The 19,083-nt window shown below is 40.3% G+C and overlaps 4 protein-coding genes, 1 non-coding gene and 1 pseudogene across 5 annotated transcripts; 5 read left to right on the top strand and 1 right to left on the bottom strand.

The window, feature by feature from the left end:
• Window positions 1–708: 708 nt before the first annotated feature.
• Window positions 709–5,782, top strand: LOC138627155 (high-affinity choline transporter 1-like; annotated as a pseudogene).
• Window positions 5,783–7,782: 2,000 nt separating this feature from the next.
• Window positions 7,783–9,140, top strand: LOC138627154 (ovarian cancer G-protein coupled receptor 1-like). Its single transcript, XM_069709293.1, has 3 exons — window positions 7,783–7,935; window positions 8,284–8,468; window positions 8,582–9,140. Exons 1-3 carry the CDS (start codon window positions 7,783–7,785, stop codon window positions 9,078–9,080), a joined length of 837 nt encoding a protein of 278 aa, XP_069565394.1. The 3' UTR covers window positions 9,081–9,140.
• A 1,376-nt stretch (window positions 9,141–10,516) lies between these two features.
• Window positions 10,517–11,992, top strand: LOC138627153 (G-protein coupled receptor 4-like). The gene is made up of 3 exons (XM_069709292.1): window positions 10,517–10,732; window positions 11,171–11,358; window positions 11,446–11,992. The coding sequence occupies exons 1-3, from the start codon at window positions 10,517–10,519 to the stop codon at window positions 11,990–11,992; spliced, it is 951 nt and encodes a 316-aa protein (XP_069565393.1).
• Window positions 11,993–12,557: 565 nt separating this feature from the next.
• On the bottom strand, window positions 12,558–14,118 carry lhb (luteinizing hormone subunit beta). Its single transcript, XM_069709278.1, has 3 exons — window positions 14,049–14,118; window positions 13,533–13,651; window positions 12,558–12,899 (listed from the first exon to the last, which is right to left on the bottom strand). The coding sequence occupies exons 1-3, from the start codon at window positions 14,116–14,118 to the stop codon at window positions 12,666–12,668; spliced, it is 423 nt and encodes a 140-aa protein (XP_069565379.1). The 3' UTR covers window positions 12,558–12,665.
• Window positions 14,119–14,921: 803 nt separating this feature from the next.
• trnae-uuc (transfer RNA glutamic acid (anticodon UUC)) lies at window positions 14,922–14,993 on the top strand. Its single transcript has one exon. It is a non-coding gene; the product is annotated as a tRNA-Glu (tRNA).
• An 800-nt stretch (window positions 14,994–15,793) lies between these two features.
• Window positions 15,794–18,330, top strand: cox20 (cytochrome c oxidase assembly factor COX20). Its single transcript, XM_069709279.1, has 5 exons — window positions 15,794–15,956; window positions 16,557–16,671; window positions 16,821–16,884; window positions 17,009–17,889; window positions 18,089–18,330. Exons 1-4 carry the CDS (start codon window positions 15,924–15,926, stop codon window positions 17,151–17,153), a joined length of 357 nt encoding a protein of 118 aa, XP_069565380.1. The 5' UTR covers window positions 15,794–15,923; the 3' UTR covers window positions 17,154–17,889; window positions 18,089–18,330.
• Window positions 18,331–19,083: the final 753 nt, after the last annotated feature.

Below are 19,083 nucleotides of genomic sequence, written 5' to 3'. Positions count from 1 at the left end.
GCATTAATACCAGGTAGAAATGGAGCAGAACCACAACCAGTGGCTGTTGAATTGTTATTGATCAGTAGTTTGACTGTTTCTTAATGTAACGTGGGCGATAAAGATCAACAGACTGAAGCAGAGACTTCAGAATGAATCTGGACCATCTGGTTTTGTGGAATTTTGTTGATCTAACCTGATGAAAGAAAAACATGAACGGAGTTGTTTTTTTTAGACACGTTCAATGCAGCGAAACGTGTTTCACCAAACACAACTGAACAAACAAAAGCTCCAGAAACTCCAGCATTCAAAGGATGATGGGCATGTAACAACAAGGATGTAAAAATAGAAAACAGTTTCTTGATCTCTTATGAGAGAGGCAGTCATTTTTTTGTTGTTGTTATTGGTGCTTGGAACTCAAGACGATTTTTCAATAGGTAGGTATGTATGTGTGTATATATGTTGATATATATACTGTACATATATGTGTGTATGTGTCTACATGAACAGTGTCTGTGTAGAGTGGTGCAGCTGCAGCCCGGTGATGTCAGGGAGGTCCTTTAACCCCGCCTCCTTTTTCCTGCTTTGTGCTGGCGGTAGTGCAGACTCCACAGAATCCTTAGGAAGTAGCAGCCCGGCCTGAGGTCGCCACAGCAGCCACAGAGCAGCCGCACCCACTCTGCTTAACGACAATGGGCGTGATACCAGTGATTGAGGTTGAGCAAATATCAATTGCAGCCTGCACTCTGCTGCTCTGCTGCTCTCCTGAGAACCGTCTGCATGGCTCTCAACATCCCCGGGCTGGTAGCCACCATCATATTCTACCTGCTGGTGCTCGGCATCGGCATCTGGGCGTCCATCAAAGCCAAGAGGGATGAAAGCAGGACACGGGCGGACCACGCGGACATGGCGCTGCTGGGAGACAGGAAGATCAGCTTGGTGGTGGGCATCTTCACCACAACAGGTCGGTCCTTTATTCACATCAGTCTGCAGCATTTTTTTTGTGCAAATTTATTACAAATAGAAAACAGAAATATCTCATTTCAAACCGGTTTTTTTTCATGAAACCTTTTTGACAGCATGGATTCTTGTCTGCTGGATTTTGGCAATTTATCCTCTCGGGCTCCGTCAGGGGAAAAAACACTCATTTTATTCATTTAAAATAAGAATCACAGACAACAACGGGTGAACGGGTCTGTGTTCTTTCTGCAGTGACTATGTGATTATTATATTAGTTTGATTTCCTTTGTTAGATATATATATACATATATATATAAACCTGTGTGAGGTCGGCATACAACACCACTCACCAAGAGATATCCCGTTTCTGTGCGCTTTGTCCTGATTTGGCACAAAGGCACAGCTCCCTTAACGCAGGTCACACGGTCGTTATTGTTGTCGTCCCACTGCCGTTGATCAATAATGCATTTCCCTTCCTCTGCTTGATATTGCCCGATGTGCTCCGTGCAGCCACGTGGGTCGGCGGGACCTTCATCATCGGTACTGCAGAGACGGTGTACGACCCGAAGCTGGGGCTGATCTGGGCCGTGATGCCGCTGGCGGCCACGTTGGCCTTTGGCCTCGGTAACAAATGATGTTTGAAGGGAGCTGCTTCCTGCCTGCTGTCAAACCTCCACTGATACTTCAACTCCTTTCAGAGATACTCTCTATCTGACACGTTCATTCTTCTCATCATCAATTTCATCTGTTGCTCCTTTAGAGTTCAAAGATTTTCAGGTTTTAAATAATCAACATTTTAAAGCAGTTTTTAATGTGCAATTTTTTTTTCAGAATAATTTTTTGTTTTCTTGTTGTAGTAATACTGTTTTGAAAATAACATTTCTTACACGTTTCTTTTTGTTCTTTTTTCTCTATTCTGTATTTACAATAGTGTGTAATGCACCCGTCAGTCCACCAGGAGACCGTGTCAGTGTCACGTTTTATCTGGCAGATGCGTGAACAGTAAAGGTTCTCCACCAAAACCCACGTGATTAAGTTTAGGAAAAAAATACTTTGTTAGGGTCAGAAAAAGATCAGGATTTAGGTTAAAATAAGTATTTTTACACAAGTGAGGTTACGGATGTCATGTAAGTTACTTAATGTATGTTCTGTAAGTTAAATATGTTCATTACGTTACGTTATGTTACGTTATGTTAGTCACATGACCTCCATCTTCGACCCTGGTCAGGCAAAACACGACACTAACACAGTGTCCTCTAGTGGACTGATAGGTGTATTACAGACTTTGCCGTGATACTGGGCCGGTATTTAGTACTGTGATGGTGACATCCTACACAAGAAACGTTAAAACCCCTAATAAGTCATAATTATTGCTAATTATATAAAAGAAAATCAAAATTTTTCTTAACAAATATCACATTGGTTCTGGCAGATTTCTGTCACATCTTCCTTTTACATCATGTTTCAACAGGGAATCCAGAACCTTAATAGGTTTTTAAGGATCCTTTTAACCCCCCAAACTGATGGCAGATTCTGTCTTTATGTTTAGAGGCTTGCACGACTGGACAGATGAAGAGATAGATGAGAATACAAGAAGGACTTAAGCTTAATTGTAATTCTCCCACTTTTCCCCCGAAGGTGGTCTTTTCTTCGCGGAGCCGATGAGAAACAAGAAGTACGTGACCATGATGGACCCGTTCCAGATCAAGTATGGAAACCAACTGAGCGGACTTCTGTCCGTGGCGCCGCTGATGTCGGAAATTATTTGGGTGACGTCGACGCTGATAAGCTTGGGTAACAGTTGGTAAAACTGCATCTCTGTTTGCATGTTGAACGTACCTCGACTGGGTGTAAGAGCTGCATGGTTGAGTAATTCCTTGCCTACAATCCAGCACTACTTTTTAAATAATGTGTATGTTTGAGAAATGTTTTTCAGCCTTACTGATCCACAATGCAGATGTTTTTTCTGCTGCATTTATGTAAAAGAAAATGAAGATTATTTTTTTCAAATATGTCTGAATCATAATGTCCAATTATTTAATTTAGATTGTCGCCGTGGGTATCTATTGTGGATGCATGTGTATGTTTGAAGCGTGCATGGTAACGTGTGTTAACAGGTGTAACCATGAGTGTGATCCTGGGCTTGTCCTACGCTGTGTGCATCTGGATCTCTGCTGCCGTGGCGATCACTTACACCCTGCTGGGAGGCCTCTACTCTGTGGCGTACACCGACATCATCCAGCTCACCCTCATCTTCATCACCTCGGTGAGTTAGTCGAGCGCACGAGTTTGTTTGGAGTCACAGCCGACGGTGTTTAATGTTTGAACATGTCAGAAAACCTCAAACTAAACCAGTACGATCCATTTAATTACTGTGTTCGTGTCCTTATTAAAGGACCAGTGTGTGTAGAGTATAATATTCATGATTATGTTTTCATCAGTGTATAATCGCCTGAAACTAAGAATTGTTGTGTGTTCATTACCTGAGAACGAACGCTTCGTATCTAGTCGGTCCTCTTTGCCATGTTGCACTTTTTCAAATATTTATGTTGTATGTATAATAGCATAATACCTTTAAACCATTTCAAAGCTTAGGCGGGGTTATGCACCCTTGAATTCGTCCCCCAGGATCAGACTGTCAACACCGAGTTCTGCTGGGACCTTCTTAGGCGTCTGACGGTTGTAACTTGAGTCGAGCTGGTTTTCTGTGACATTATCTGTTTGTTAGCAAACCATCTGAACTGTGGCGCCATGGCAACGGGGCTCTCTAATATGACAGCCTGCTTACAACAGGTTAAACAATATGCAAGTTTCTTGCACTAGCTTACCCCCACACCCATTTTTCTGTCCCTCAAACTTTTTGACACAAAATACGTGTGCTCTGCTCAAGTTTCGGCTCAACGGTAAAATCGTAGATGCGCCCGTCCCGGTGGAATCGTGTTTTTAAAATCCCACCCATCCAATTAGTAAAACAGTTTTCAGTTGGAAATGAAAAGGCAGACTGACATAACCATGATGATGTAATACGGTGATGATCCAGGGGCTATTTTCACTCACTTATGAAATCTTCTTCCAGAGCCACGACTAGAAGATGTTAAATGTCTATTTTCATAAAGTTTCTCTGTGTGAGAAAGTAAAGAGAGGCAGCAGATAAAAATAAAATCTAAAGTTCCTCTTTCCTTCTTTCTGCTCAGTGGCTGTGCGTCCCTTTCCTCTTCATGAGTCCGGCAGCGGTCGACATCACCACCACGTCTTTCAATCACACCTTCCAGGCTCCCTGGGTCGGCACTCTGACGGCAGACAGAGCCTGCAGGTGGATCGACCTCTTTTTACTGCTGATAAGGGAATGAGAGGCGTTCGAGGACCGTAACCTCATCAAGACCGACGCACGAGGACAAAACTCAAAAGTCCAATATTCTATAACGTTATGTCTAATAACGTGAATCATTCATTTTGATTCCTTCTCCAAGAGCCTCGGCGACCTGGGTTTCCAGGACTTCCACCAGAGGACGTTGTCAGCGTCTTCCTCAGCGACGGCCAAGCTGAGGTGTTACGCTGCCGCCGTTCTCATCCCCACGTTCGGAATTCCTCCCGTGCTCATCGGTGCCGTGGCTGCATCGACAGGTAAAGCAGCGGCGTCCAATAAAGTACCTATAAACTTGAAATTGAAATGGGATTTATACGGTATTAATGATGAGTTTGGCTATAAATCCGGTTCTAATCTTTCTCAGATTGGAATCAGACTTCGTACGGATCTTCATCTCCGTCCGATCGAGGTCAGACCGGTCTGATTTTACCGCTTGCCCTGACCCACCTGACGCCACCCTACATCGCCGTCGTCGGCATCGGAGCCGTGGCCGCCGCCGTGATGTCATCGACCGACTCCGCCCTGCTGTCGTCTGCCTCCATCTTCTCCTCGAATATCTACAAGAAGATCTTGAGGACGAAGGTCAGGTGAAAAAGAAACGTTGCTCTCAGTAGCCAGTTTCCGACAAAACTGAAGTTAGTGTATTTGGCCGTAAACTCCTCAGAAAGTCACTGCATGACCATGTAGTTATTTTTGATGGCATTGTTTTGGCCTCTAGCACACCTTTGAGGGAACTTTTACCTCAACCTTGTCCTTTAACTTTAACATAAAGTAAGTAAACAATAACAAAGATTGTAAAACTAAACTTTTTTAACTCAAAAGTGTTTTCGGAGTGTTTTAGAGAAGTCTGGAAAGATATAAAAGTTTATTTCTGACCGTTTGTTGAACTCCTTGTCTTCTTTATTTATTTTCTTCCACCGTAGGCCTCAGAGAATGAGATCCGGTGGGTGATTCGTCTTTCGGTGGTGTTGTTCGGACTCACCGTCGCTCACCTTCCTCCACACCGGTGTCATGGCTTTCTGGGTCCTGGGTGGAGAAATCGCTTACATCCTGATGTTCCCGCAGCTGGTCTGCGTGCTCTTCTTCGACATTTCCAACGGTTACGGCGCCACTTCGGGCTTCCTGCTGGGTATTTGTTTCAGACTTTTGTGTGGGGAGCCGTTACTTGGGGTCCCGCCTGTGATCCGCTTCCCAGGATGCACCCTCGAGGACGGCGTTTACGTTCAGTATTTCCCCATCAGGACCATCTGCGTGCTGCTTGTGTTCGCCACCATTGTGGGCGTCTCCTACCTGACGTCTGTCCTCTTTAACCGAGGACTGCTGCCAGAGAGGTGGGACGTGTTTCAGGTTAAAGACCAGCTCTCATCACGGACACAAATACCGACAGAAAGCACCAGCAGAAGTGAAAAACACAACTTGCAGCCTCTGCATGAGAATGGTGGAGTTTCAGATTTGATGTTGGACTCGACGTGTTGAAAGACACTGAACTACATCATACTGTATCAGTAATGGGACAGTACGTGCAGTTTTACCTCTCCTTGTAACGTGTACTGTACCTTTAAGACTCTATTGAGAATAAATATGCAAGATGATGAGACAACGAATCCCATGTTTCTCCTAATTAATTGGATGAACTTGAGGAGGACTTTAATTGTGGCTTGTAAAGAAAAAAAGTAAAACTGTTTATTTAATTGGAAATAGGCAAATACAACATAATTTTTTTTTTTTTAAACTTGGACATTTTATTGTTTTATAAAAAATATATATATGCTCAATTTAAATATGATGCCAGCAACACGTCTCAAAAAAGTCAGGACACGGGGGCATGTTTACCTCCGTGTTGCATCATCTCTTGTTTTAACAACACTCTGTAAACGTCTGGGAACTGAGGAGACAGGTTGCTGGAGTTTTGAAAGTGAAATGTCCTTGCAAATCTTTGCATTCTGTCTTTATTTACAATTTTACCAAGAAATAACAAACAAAACAAGCAAAATAGTTTTAAAACTGCATATAGTTCATCTCTTTAGGCCATTATTATCTCAGAGAAGCAAATCAGATGTTATTATTTGAATGAATTGCATGACAGGTACTTTTGAAAAAACACATCTAATTTCACAACACTGGTTTGCAAAGGAAGATCACACAGAAACTGATGAACATAAGATAAAATAAAATGGTTTGAAAAATTGTACGAAATGTGAAATTAAAAGATCAGATAAGTCTTCTGGCGACATGTAGGATAGTGTATAAGATTTGAACATTTAGTCTTACTCCTCTTATCTTTCCTCCTGTCGTGACATTCACTCGGCTGTACATTACACAATCATGAATCTTATTCAGAAGAGCAAATGTAGATTATCAGAAACCTACATGTCACGTCCTCTTTTAAACTGTTTGGATGCAGAGGACAAAACATTAAACTCTGCTGTGGGGAAGTCATCGTAGCTGTAAAAGGTAAATACTGCAACCTTTTTTCTTATTTTTTAGAGATTATTAAGAAGGAAAAAATACCTGCAAAGATTCATGTTTTTATTTCATCTGGATTTCCCCCCGCCCCCTGAAGTTTTAAGAATTACAAGCACGTGATTGTGTAATCAGTGGTGCAGAAAAGTATTTGGATATTTTACTTGAATAAAAGTATCACAAACTTAAAAGTCCTGCTTTGAATCTATTACTTAAGTATAATGAGTGAGAGGATCACCATGCAAAAATATATTCCCTTTGTTATTACAGATTATATCATTCGACTATTATTACTCATTAATTTATATGAAATCCAGCTTTAACTTTTTGAGCATTTTCTATAGGACTGCAACTGCTGATTATTTTAATGGGGTTATTTTCCATATGGATTCATGTTATTTTATGTTTTAATTTGAGATGTTTAGGTAATTACGGAGCTTTTAAGGAGCATCTTCAAAATACTTGTTTTGTCCAACCAACAGTTCAAACCTCAAAATTATTAAAACAAAAAAATAAAGGCGATTGACATAATTAAAAGCAATAAAAAATAGTTGCTAATTCATTTTTCAGTAAATCCTCTATTGTTCCAGTTTTTTTACACATTGTTTAGTTTATGTTAAAAAAAAAAATCACCATAAAACTACTGTTTGAACAAATCTTAAAGTGCTAAATCATTAAAGTTGTCACAGTAAGACAACAACACCAAAAACAGAATACAAATGTTTTGCTATTTGTACTTTTATTTTGTGTTTAAATTACTTAAAAGCTAACTAAAGACTGAAAGAAGAAATTGAATGAACTTTGAAGTGTGAAATTAACAAATAAAGAAGCAGTGAAACTGTTTAGAAAGTGCAGCAGTTGAGTCTATATATTATCAGATATATTATATTATATATATATTATATATATATATATTATAAGATACCAACAAAAAAGGTAATTATAATCATTATTAACACCTTTTTCTATCCCCCCCCCCCTCCAAAAAAAACAAACAGGTTTCATACTGCAGAATGGCAAAATTCATGAACAACACCTCACAGGACCAAAGCTACAACTACGGAACCACCACCAGCTTTTACGAAGATGATCATATCGACGACATCGATCAAAACCAAGGATTCTTCTGTTATACAGTCGAACTTGGATACATCAGATATGTGCTGGTATGGTTCATCGTGAGCGTCGGCTTTCCTTTGATCCTTGTGGCCATCTTCGCAGTTTATTCTCTGGTGTGTGCATTCAATTTATTTTTTATATTGTATGTGTTGTGTACAGCCTTCCCTTAAACTGTTAAAGGCACTTAATTATGAAGTTATTTTTGTGTCTTTATTATGCAAGAAAAAAATGTTTTTGTATCATCTAATATTTTTGTCAGCACCAAGTAGTTTCATGAAAAATGCACAACTCCTTTTGCACTTTCCAAGCAGAGCAAGATGGCATGTATTGCGAGGAAGAGAAGTTCAGCGGATGTTAAAACCTCTTTGTTTACTTTTATCCCGGTTTTCCTGCAGGTGCGACGCGATCACGTCGCTCCGATCTACGTCATCAACCTTCTCGTTTCCGACCTCCTTCAGCTCTGCTGCATGCTTGTTTGGGTGGCGACCAGTTACCAGACGCTCTGTCAAATATCCACTTACCTTTACAATGTCGGTGTGATGGCCAGCGTTGGCTTCATGGTCTGCATCTCCCTGGAAAGGTAACGATCTGTCTCACCCAGTTTGTGCGTAGATATTTATGTGTCTTACCCTTTTCTATTGGTACACAAACTGGTTCTCCTCAGAGACCATTAAGCAAGTCTCATCTTTTCAGGTATTTGGTCGTGGCCTGGCCCTTGTGGTACCGCTTCAGACGACCCTACAAGGTTTGTTTGGTGGTCTGTGCCGTGGTCTGGACCCTTCCTCTCGTCTATCTCCTCACTTTCTACTTCTTGATTGACTTTAACATCACGGAAACTATTGGTATCGTCTTTATCCTCCTTCCCCTCCCACTTCTCACGTGCTTTCTGTGTGGGGCAGTTAAAGCCCTGTCCGCCACCCGCAGTGTCTCCCTGGATGAAAAACGCAGAATCGTGGCCACCTTGGTCGCGGTGCTGCTTATTTACATCCTGCTCTTCCTGCCCCGTGTTATTTGGTCCCTGGTGGACGGAAAGAAAGTCTTCCTAGATGTGAGTTTAATTTTTGTGAACTTCAGTCCTCTTGTGGATGTGGCTTTCTATGTGTTCATCAGGAAAGGGACTGTGGACAAGTTTCTGGCCTCTCTGTGTCGCTGCACAATGGGCAGCGATGATGTCAGCACATCAACAGTATGAAACATTACAGCATGTACATGGAGACGCATTTTGTTCAACTTCAATAAAAAAATAAAGTGTAAATAAAGTGCCCATCGCTACTTTGTCTCTTTCCCTTTTCTTGGTTGTTGTGCTGCAGTTCCCACTTCAGGGACATTTTTGGGGGCTGGTCCAGGATACATTTTTCTTGTGCTGCAAGGTAACCAATATTACTGAAACAATGTAATGTAAACATGCCTGTTTTCTATCACATACTACAGTGATAGTGGAAAAATTAAATGAGTTAAAGGTCCATACCTATAAGCCTGATGTATCTTTTGAAAATGCTCATGATTGATGTGTGTTTCCCCTGTTTTGGGTGACATTGATGAGATTACATCTCTTGCAGGTTATAATTAAACTCTTGAGTCTTCATTTTGGAGTCACAAGGGCACACACTGTAAATGAATGCCTGTTTTTGTTTTAATTTTAAGTGTTTTATGTCATTCAGGGCATTACTGAGGAAAACATTTTTCACTGAGGCCCTTATGCAAGCTTAATGGTGAAACAGTTTTGTTCATATTCAGTGGAAATATCAGAGGAAGAGCTGGGTGTGATGAAACCACACATCAACTGACCATTAAAAGCAGGAAATGTACATCATATTTCCCCAAAAAACTTGAACTCTGATAACACTTGTCTCAATATAGATCAAATATTATGTGATGTTTTCACATTGGGATAAATACACAACATTATTTCTAACAGTTTTTTAAGTTTTCATTACTGGAAACCGTCACTGTGGCCACTACACCAATAAAAGGAAGACGAATAAGTCCTCGTTGGAATTTTGGTTTATTTTCAGAATTAAGGTAAATTAGTTTCAAACAACAACTAGTCCAGTCTGCTGCAACACAGAAATAGCATATGAAAACTTACAGTCACAGTACGTAGATATATAAAACACCTTGAGTATGAAAACTAATTGACTCGCCTCAGATACAAAAAATAAGTGTTAATTGTGGAGAGGAATGGGAAGAGGAAGAGGAAGCTGAGTTGAGCAATGTTTGTCCCCGTCACAGCTGTTCGGGGCTGTTTGAAAGATGATGATGATATGATGCAATCACTTTGCACAGCAACACCGAACTGGTACGTTTTATTACTTTACTTTGTAGCATCAATGATGCTTGTAATTTAACCTCTGCAGGTGATGTTTACATATCCTGCGTAGAAATAAAACCTTGTTTCTATGTTCCACTTATAAGTAAATATGTAATTTGATCTGTTCCACGGATGACAGTAATTTAGTGTACAGGTGTCGTTTTGCTTTCTATGTATTTCCACACAAAGTGCATGTTTTCTTCTGTTTTAGTGTCACATCTGCTGCTCTTTGTTACGGTGTAAATAGTGATTTAGGCAAAAAGGAAAAAAGGGTGACACACCTGCTCTTTTGTTTTCTATAGGTTACCCTGAGAGGAATGGATAACTCCAGCGACGACATCTACTTCTGGAATGACACCTTTTACTATGATTACAACGACTATTATGATTATGAATATTATACCATCTTCCAAAAGTTTAACATTTACGGTTTGACGAATGATCTTCCAGCCTTCTCATACGTGATTGCATGGACTGTGATCTGCGTTGGTTGCCCGTTGACCTTTTTGGCCATCTATGCTCTGGGCTCACTGGTAAGTAAAGAATGAATCATCTTTCTGTATGTAGAAATCTGCATCAGAGCAGTAACTGTTGACGTTCACTCGCCGAAAACTCTGTGTGGAAAATGTTTGAGGATGATAGACAAATCACTCTGCATGCAACCGAGTATCACGGCAAAACGTGAAATAGGCACAAGGGTCCACTACAGAAAAACATGAAATAACCACGCTTTGACCTGTCTGAGATACCCGTCCTCCCTCCTAATACTGCCCAAAGAAACTCTTTTGTTTCCTCTGTTCTTTGGTAGAAAATGTGCAACTACCACGCGTGTCTATTTCACATTTTGCTATAGTTTACCTGCGTGTCTATTCCACATTTTGTTGTAGTTGACCTGCGTGTCGATTTCACGCTTTACCATGATATGATGTGGCTTTATACTCCCTGCTGCTTTTTTTTCTCATCAACTGCAGGTACGCAACGACCATGTTGCACCGGTCTATGTCATCAATCTCCTGATGTCCGACTTCATCCAGATTTTCTGCAACGGGATCTTCTTGGCAAAGCCCAGCAACCTTGTTCTGATCCTTGTCACTTCACTTATCCACTACTTGGGTGTGATGGCCAGTGTGGCCTTCATGGTGTGTGTCGCCCTGGAAAGGTAAATGTGCACGGACGCCTCTAAACAACAACAACAACAAAAAAAAAACACATTGTAAAATTATATTCTGACTGTCCTTTGTTGCAGGTATTTGGTGATCGCCTGGCCGCTGTGGTACCGCTTCCGACGAAGCACCATGCAATCTGTGTTGGTCTCCGTTACAGTCTGGGCCTTATGTTTCATCCAATTCCTCGTTACACTGCTAAACTCTGACTTGCTCTACAGATGTATTAGCAGCTTGGTCTTCTTCCTCCTGCCCTTCCCCTTGCTCCTCTTCTCCTTAGCCGGGACCCTCAAAGCTTTATCTGCTGCCATTTCCGTCTCTGTGAAAGAAAAACGCAGAATTGTGGGAACTTTAGTGGTGGTGCTGTTCTTACCCACGGTCCTTTTCCTCCTGCACGTGTTACGCACACCTAGAGATTTACTTTTTATATTAGAACACGCTAACAAATTAGCCTTATCGTTCCTTCAGTTCAGCCCTCTTGTGAATTTGGTTCTGTATGTTTTCATGAAGAAAGGGGTTGCAGACAAGCTGCTCGCCTGCCTGCGTTGTTGCATTACGGCAAAAAAGGACGAAAACGTCAAAGTCCGCACCGACACGAAAAGAAACACCGAAGACGTCAGCTCGGTGTGAATACTCTGCCTCTCATTTTACGTGTATTTAAAAAAAAAAAATTAGATCCACAATATCCATTTCATGTTTACATCCATTGTTCGAACATTGCAGTGAGGTAAACAAACTCCCACCTGTGTTCCCTCATATAATGCGATCACGAGAATCCTTGAGTCCTTCGGACCGAGTGAACGTTGGTGCCAAACTTGAAGAAACGAAGGTGTCACTGAGATATCGCATTTTACAGAAATAGGATGGAACGTAAGGCTTTGGCTATCGCCGTCACGCTGACATAAAAATATGTGAAAAGAGTTATAATGGAAGAACCTCCTATTGGAAGAATGGAAGAGACGACATCCCTCTTAAATTTCACTGCACAGCTACGTCTGTAATTTTGCAATTTTAAATTAAAACTAATATCAACAAGGAATCTAACAATTCATATTTGTCAGTGTCCTTATTTTATAACCATATTTTTCTATCGAAAGTAAAATCACCGCCTCAGTGGTGGAACGATGGAGTCGAAGAGGCCGAGAAGTTCAAGGAAATATTAGACGTTTATTTTCTATCTTTAGTTGCACGACAGATACAACGGTCTTCATTTTTTTACTGCAGTTGATGATAAACGACAGGATGTTTTTTATACATTATATATAATGTGCACAGATGTGGTTCAGCTGCTGCTACTGGAGACTTAATAGAAGAAGGGGATGTCATTCATGCAGAAGTCGGGCTGCAGGCTCTCGAAGGTGCAGTCGGACGTGTCCATGGCGCAGCGCCCGCAGTGGCAGCTCGTGGCCACCGGGTAGGTGACGCTCGGGTCCACGCCAGGCGGACAGTCGGGCAGCTCAAACGTCTTGTAGTGCACGTCGCGGTACGTGCACACATGCTGGTACACGTTGCTGAACGGTATCTTGAAGATCGGGTCCTGCAGAGGAAGCCCAAAATAACGAGGTTTCCGAAACGTGATTGATATCGTGTGATACTGCGATACGAAGAGTGGACAACATCAGGCCTCAAAAAGGTCAAATATTTGGCCAAACGTCAAATGAACCCAAGAAAAATGTCATTAAATGAGAATGTCAAAGCCAAAACAGAACTTTATAAATAACATAATAGCTGAATATTGTAGGGTGAGTTTTTTTTTGTTGTAAATCTGCAGTGGTGCATTGTTGCTGGATGGTTGCTATAGCAACACAAACTCATCTGACAGATTTTACCGCCGATAAAAAAAACCAAACAGGAAACCAGACTGCTGCTTATCTTTTCACTGAGAACTGAAAGTGTGAAAATACAATGACATAATAAACGTGTGAATAACAGCACGATTTATTAGATATATTAAGTTTAATTAACATTCAGCCCATTAAATAAAGTGGTTTTATTTGGTTAATATTTCTATAATTTTCTTATCATTCAGAGGAAATACAGACTTTACAAACAGCATCAATATTTCTTTATCAAGTGTAAAAAAAACTCTTAATGCTCTTAATGTGTTATCAACAATAATACTTCCCCACACAGTCGAATATTTTATTTTGTGTGTCATTACCCACAATACCTTGGTGATGCAGTGTCCGCTGCAGATGGTTGTCTCCACCGGGTGACACCTGGGGCAGCCCTCCTTCTCCAGAGACACCGTCTGGTTGATGAGCTGGCAGGGCGGCAGCTGGAAGGCAGCTGGACACGAAGGTGTTGATGGTTAATATTCAACATTCAGAGTCCCTGGTGACGAATTAGCTCCAGCTGAAGAGCTTCTGCTACTTTTTTTTTTTTTTTTTAATGCTTAATGTTTACTTGCATTTCTTCTTTCAATGTCATTTCACATTTTTGATATTATAGTTCATACACAACATGAAAAGAAGCTATTTATTTCACATTTAGGAAAATTAAATATCTTAAACATTTTTAAAAGTGGCTTTTCTTTAATAACAAACGGCCCTTTTTTCCATAACTTTCCATTAAAGTTGGAGATTTATTTTTTCAAGAAAATGTTAAATGATTTGTGAAAAATCGGTTTTCTTTTATGGGAAAATCAAACTTTTTTTTTAAATTTTTAGATCAACTGTTCTCTTACCTGCTGGAGCCGAAAGCCAGAGGAAAGATGAGGCTCCCAGAAACAAACTCAGCATCAGGACCAGCTCCATCGTCCTGCAGGGTCACAAAGTGGGTGTGATAGTCCTTTAATCTGTTACTTCATTTAGCACGTTCTTCATTTAGAAAATATTTAATAAAACAGTTAAATAATAAAACTTAAACTAAGGAGACTGAATAAGAAACTGTATTTTTTTATACATATATATATATATGTATTTATACTTATGTATATATATATATAAGTATAAATACAAAGAAATAAAAAAAGGCTCTAAAGAAGTGTTTGACCCCTGACCTTCTGGAAGAATCTGAGCCAATTACACACATAGACATAAGTAAAAAAAACACACACAAACCTGTATAACACATTAATATATCTATTAACCATTAATGAAGTCAATAAGGGAACCTGTAAACCCTTAAAAAATAGAGCTCAGTTGTTAAATTTATAACTCTGAATTAAAAAAACTAAAACAGTTTAAAAGATAGTTTATTTTATTTACTTAAATGTAAATAATAAATAAATGCATCTGAGATAATTCATGATTTAAAGCAGCCTGACTTACCTCTGTGGTGTGTTGCAGAAGGTGTGCTGAGGTCAGCTGACCTGCTCACTCTTTATACAGCTGACAGGAGTCTGGTGTCCAGGACGGATGTAATGTCACACCGCTTCAACCCTGAAAGGAGGAAACACAGTTAAATCTTTATTTACCCAGAAGGATTAAATCTGGGTCTGAGTAATTTTGCACATCCTGTTACACTCATTTCACCTGTCAGGAAGTCAGATGGATAAAAGGAGACCTTCTTTTTCCATGTCTTTTTTTCCCTGGAGCTGACATCACCTGTTTCCAGGTCCCATATGGTCTAGCGGTTAGGATTCCTGGTTTTCACCCAGGCGGCCCGGGTTCGACTCCCGGTATGGGAACTAAGATTTTTCCATCAGGCAATTCATTGTTCAATGAAACACAACCTGTGCTTCACCATCACTGTCATCTCTGCAGTTTATATCAAATGCACCAGAAGTCCTCTCTGTATAATATCCCTCAAAATTAAATATATCAGTTTAGATGGTTTTCCTAAAATTAAGCAGTATTTATTTGTTTTACTCCCCCCCCCCACCACCCTCCCTCCCCCCTTTTAAAAACAAATATAATACAAATATTGTCACATTTTTATTGTAATACTCAAACTAACTCTAAAAACTGATGTCATTTTATTTATCAGAAGAGCTTGTTGTGGAAAAAAATACTTGCCATCACAACAGGATGAAGACTACCAGGTAGTTATTCTGCTGTTCTCCGTGAAATAATCTTGTTTTTATCAAAAAGGGATCACTGTGACATGCTGGCTTCCTGTCGGACATCGTTCATTTTATACTTTGATCCTGTCCTCTGCCACATTAATTCCTGTGAGGATTATTGTTTTAGTGGGTTAAGATGACAAAGTATGACTCAGGTTTACTTGAGTTTCAACCGGGGATGTCATTAATTAACTCCTTCTTTTCCTTTAAAAAAAATAATCTGGTTCATCCCTAAGTGCACACACAAATAATTTGAATAAAAGAAAAGACAAAATGAGAACAGTCTTCCATCCAAGTAACTTAATTTTATGACTTTTATTTTTTTTTTTTTAAATGATAAGTTTAGTATACATAGATTTCTACTGATCTATGCCGGAACTACACATCGTCCGTATCTTCTTTTCGAGTCGGCTGTTATTTAACGGACGGACTCAATCGGCGCGTAACTGCGCATGCGCAGAGGCGTCGCGGATCTGAAAATGTTTGTTCGGGAGGATTTTTCCTCCAGAAATTCAGTTTAAATTTTCACAGAAGGGAAACAAACGCAGCGGGGAAATGTCGGGAGAAGAGGGGGCGAGTCAGAAGAAGGTAAGAGCCGCGAGTCCCTTCACGTTGTTTGAATGGAAACACAAGTCGGACGTGTTTCAGAAGGTCAACATGGTTCGTTCAAGGTTTAACACACTTTAGATATCGCGAGAATTAACGGTGTTCTCCGTTAACACGAGATCAATTGAAGTGACGTAGCCAGCGGTTCCATTAGCGAGTCAACGGGTTAAATAGCGGATGTCCTCGATCAGACCAGATCTCGCTCCAAAGTATGAAACTTAAAGAGTGAATTTGGGTGCAGACACGAAACACGCTGCTGATTTGAGCGAAAACATTTTTTCCTAAAACTCGACTTCGTCCTGAAAAATTCGGCTGATAGAAATTTCACCATAAACTCCAAAAAGTGTCAGTAAATCATTGACCCAGTTATTTGTTTTATTTTTACCTGGATCAGCTTATTTTTGCCATCCAGCTGCAGATGTTTTCACCTTATTGAAAGGAGTTTGTTCCACATGTAAACGTCGAGTTCACTTCCTCCATTCACACATTTCTGAAACTTGATTTTTTTTTTTTTTTTTAAATCTCCAAACTTGTATTTGTTAATTATTTTAATATGGATTTAACGTTTGTCCGTCCTTTCAGGGTTTCAGGCTGTTGGGGATCCTGGACGTCCAGAGCACTCCCTGCGCCCGAGAGGCCGTCCTGCACGGAGCCGGAGGCTCTCTGGCCGCCGGCCTGCTTCACTTTCTGGCCACCAGTGAGTCTGTGTTCACGTCTGTGGATTTCAAAGGCTCGTTTAATGATTAAGTGTCAAATCATTTTTATTTGATCCCAGTTTTGTTGTTGTACGGTAAATCATTTAAAACCTCCTGCTGTGTCTTAACTGATCTGTCCTGTCGTCCTCAGGTCGGGTGAAGAGGTCCTTCGACGTGGGGTTTGCAGGCTTTATGATCACCACGCTCGGGTCCTGGTACGTCTTTTCATTGGACACTCGTCTCCTTTTTGTTGTTTTTTGTTGTTGTTGTTGTTGTTGTCGTCTGAACAAACACTTGTATTGTTTTTGACCGGAAACCTTCTGGCGTTTCCTCCTTCAGGTTTTACTGCAGGATGAACAACGCTAAGCTGCGTGCGGAGCAGCGGCTGATCCAGGAAGGCATCAAGAAGAAAGTCGTGTACGAGGGAACTTCTCTCGACCCGACAAACAAACCGAGAGCTGAAGCTCCTTCAGGTCCGTCGTGATCTTCTCCATCAGAGAGGACAAGAGAGGACAAGAGAGGACAAGAGAGGACGCCGTCAAAAGTTTTCTGACTGAACTGACTCTGAGAAGATTGTTGAACATATTATAATATATATATATTTATATATATATTATGTATAATATTTTATGGGTTTGTTTTTATTTTTTTGGTGTTGTTTTGGGTTTTTGTTCAGAAACTCTTGCTCTCAATCATCCTCCAGCTCCTCCCGCACATTTAAACAGTTTACACTGAAAGTAAAAAGCTTCTCAGTAGAATCATGTTCTTAATTACAAAAAAAAAAGAAAAGAAATCATAAATATCGATCCTGTGAATTCCCTCAAACTTCTGTGATTTTATTGACGTCGTTCTTCCGCCTAAAAGTTTCGTCGACTCATCAGCTTCTGTAATATTAAAGAAGTCACTGCAGGTGTGCGTCCAGATGTGCGGTGTACTTGTTGTGTCCCACGGCGAGCCGAGCAGCAGGCGGTCATTCAGCGTGAAAACAGTTTGTTGAAATTCACATGTAACTGATGATCTGACTGTTTGTGTGCAAGTTAAATAAAATTTGGAAAATCACTTTCAAAAACAGTAAAAAAAAATAAAAAAAAAATTGGTTTGTTAATTGTAATTTTTGATCAATATTTTATACTCATGATGAATCAGGTTTGTTTGTTTTAAGCAGAAATCAGCAGAAATCATCAAGATGTGAAAGACCTAAAAATCACGGCAGTCTCCAGGTAGGAAACAACACGACACTTTATATAAAGACTCTGAACTGTTTACGGTTTTATTTATAAATATATTATATATATTATTATATATTTGTAAATCAAATGAAGTCATTCATGTTTAATGCTTTTTTTCTTCTTTCTGCTGTGAACGTAACATTTTGGACCTCCTGAGTCGTCATTGATGTTTGTGTTTAAAATGTCTCAGGTTTTTGGGCGGAGGCTGTTGTACAACCAGTTGGCCAGCAGGTGTCACTACATCCTTCCTGTGAGTATTTCCCTGCATGAACTTACAGCGCCAGTCCTTCACTGTGATGACATGAGACACGTGAAAAATGATCCTATAGAAGTCAGATGTGTTTCCTACAGACAGTTTTATTGCTGTATGTGCTGAATTTTGCAGATTTGTGCACTTATTTGATTAAATCATATCTTATATAGTCACATAAAACTGTAGCTGATTGTTGCTGTAGTGAAGAAATTTCCCCTCGGGGATTAATAAAGTGTATAAAATAAAAAAAAAATAAAAAAAATAGTCGACAAGAATTCTTGTCAGGATTTTTTTTTTTTTTTTTTTTAAATCTCCCCGGAGCATCATTTTAAAACACCATAAAACATTTAAAAAAAAAAAAATGCTCTACTGGAGTCGGACTCTGGAAAGAAGTGTGACGAGCACCCCTCCCTCCCCTCTTGCCCCGCCCCCGCATGCTTCTCATTCTGAACTTGATCTCCGACTGTAACCCATCAAAGGACACTGCGGCCGCTTCCTGTGTCCTCTGACAGCAACGTGTGCTCTTATTATAGCAGGTCTTTATCTTTAGTCCGGAGGGACGAGTGTTCCACCGGAGCTGCTGGCGGACGAGTCGACAGCGAGATGCCACCTCGGTACCTCCCTCATATATTTTCTCTGGGGTCAGATTGACACGGTCATCAGGGAGGAGGAGGAGGAGGGAGAGGAGGAGGAGGTTCGGGCATGAAGTTGTGAGGCACGGCGTGGTTATTTTAGTGTCGTGTTACATGCAGGCTTTTAAATCAAAGGATTTTTAATCCTAACAATGTTTTAAATCCACATCCGGCTAAAAAATTTTTCTCCAAATTATGATATTTTAAAAGCCTCGATCCTCACGAAATCTAATTATTTGAAACCTTCTCGTCTATTTGATAATTAAATAGACCCTGTAAACCTTTGTTTGATATGATTTG

Source organism: Brachyistius frenatus, unplaced genomic scaffold (genome assembly GCF_029030835.1).
Source record: "Brachyistius frenatus isolate BFR_SWC_R1_liver_20210118 unplaced genomic scaffold, ASM2903083v1 Contig_82, whole genome shotgun sequence".
NCBI classification, from domain to species: Eukaryota; Metazoa; Chordata; class Actinopteri; family Embiotocidae; genus Brachyistius; species Brachyistius frenatus.
This window is presented reverse-complemented; position numbering and strand designations above follow the sequence as displayed.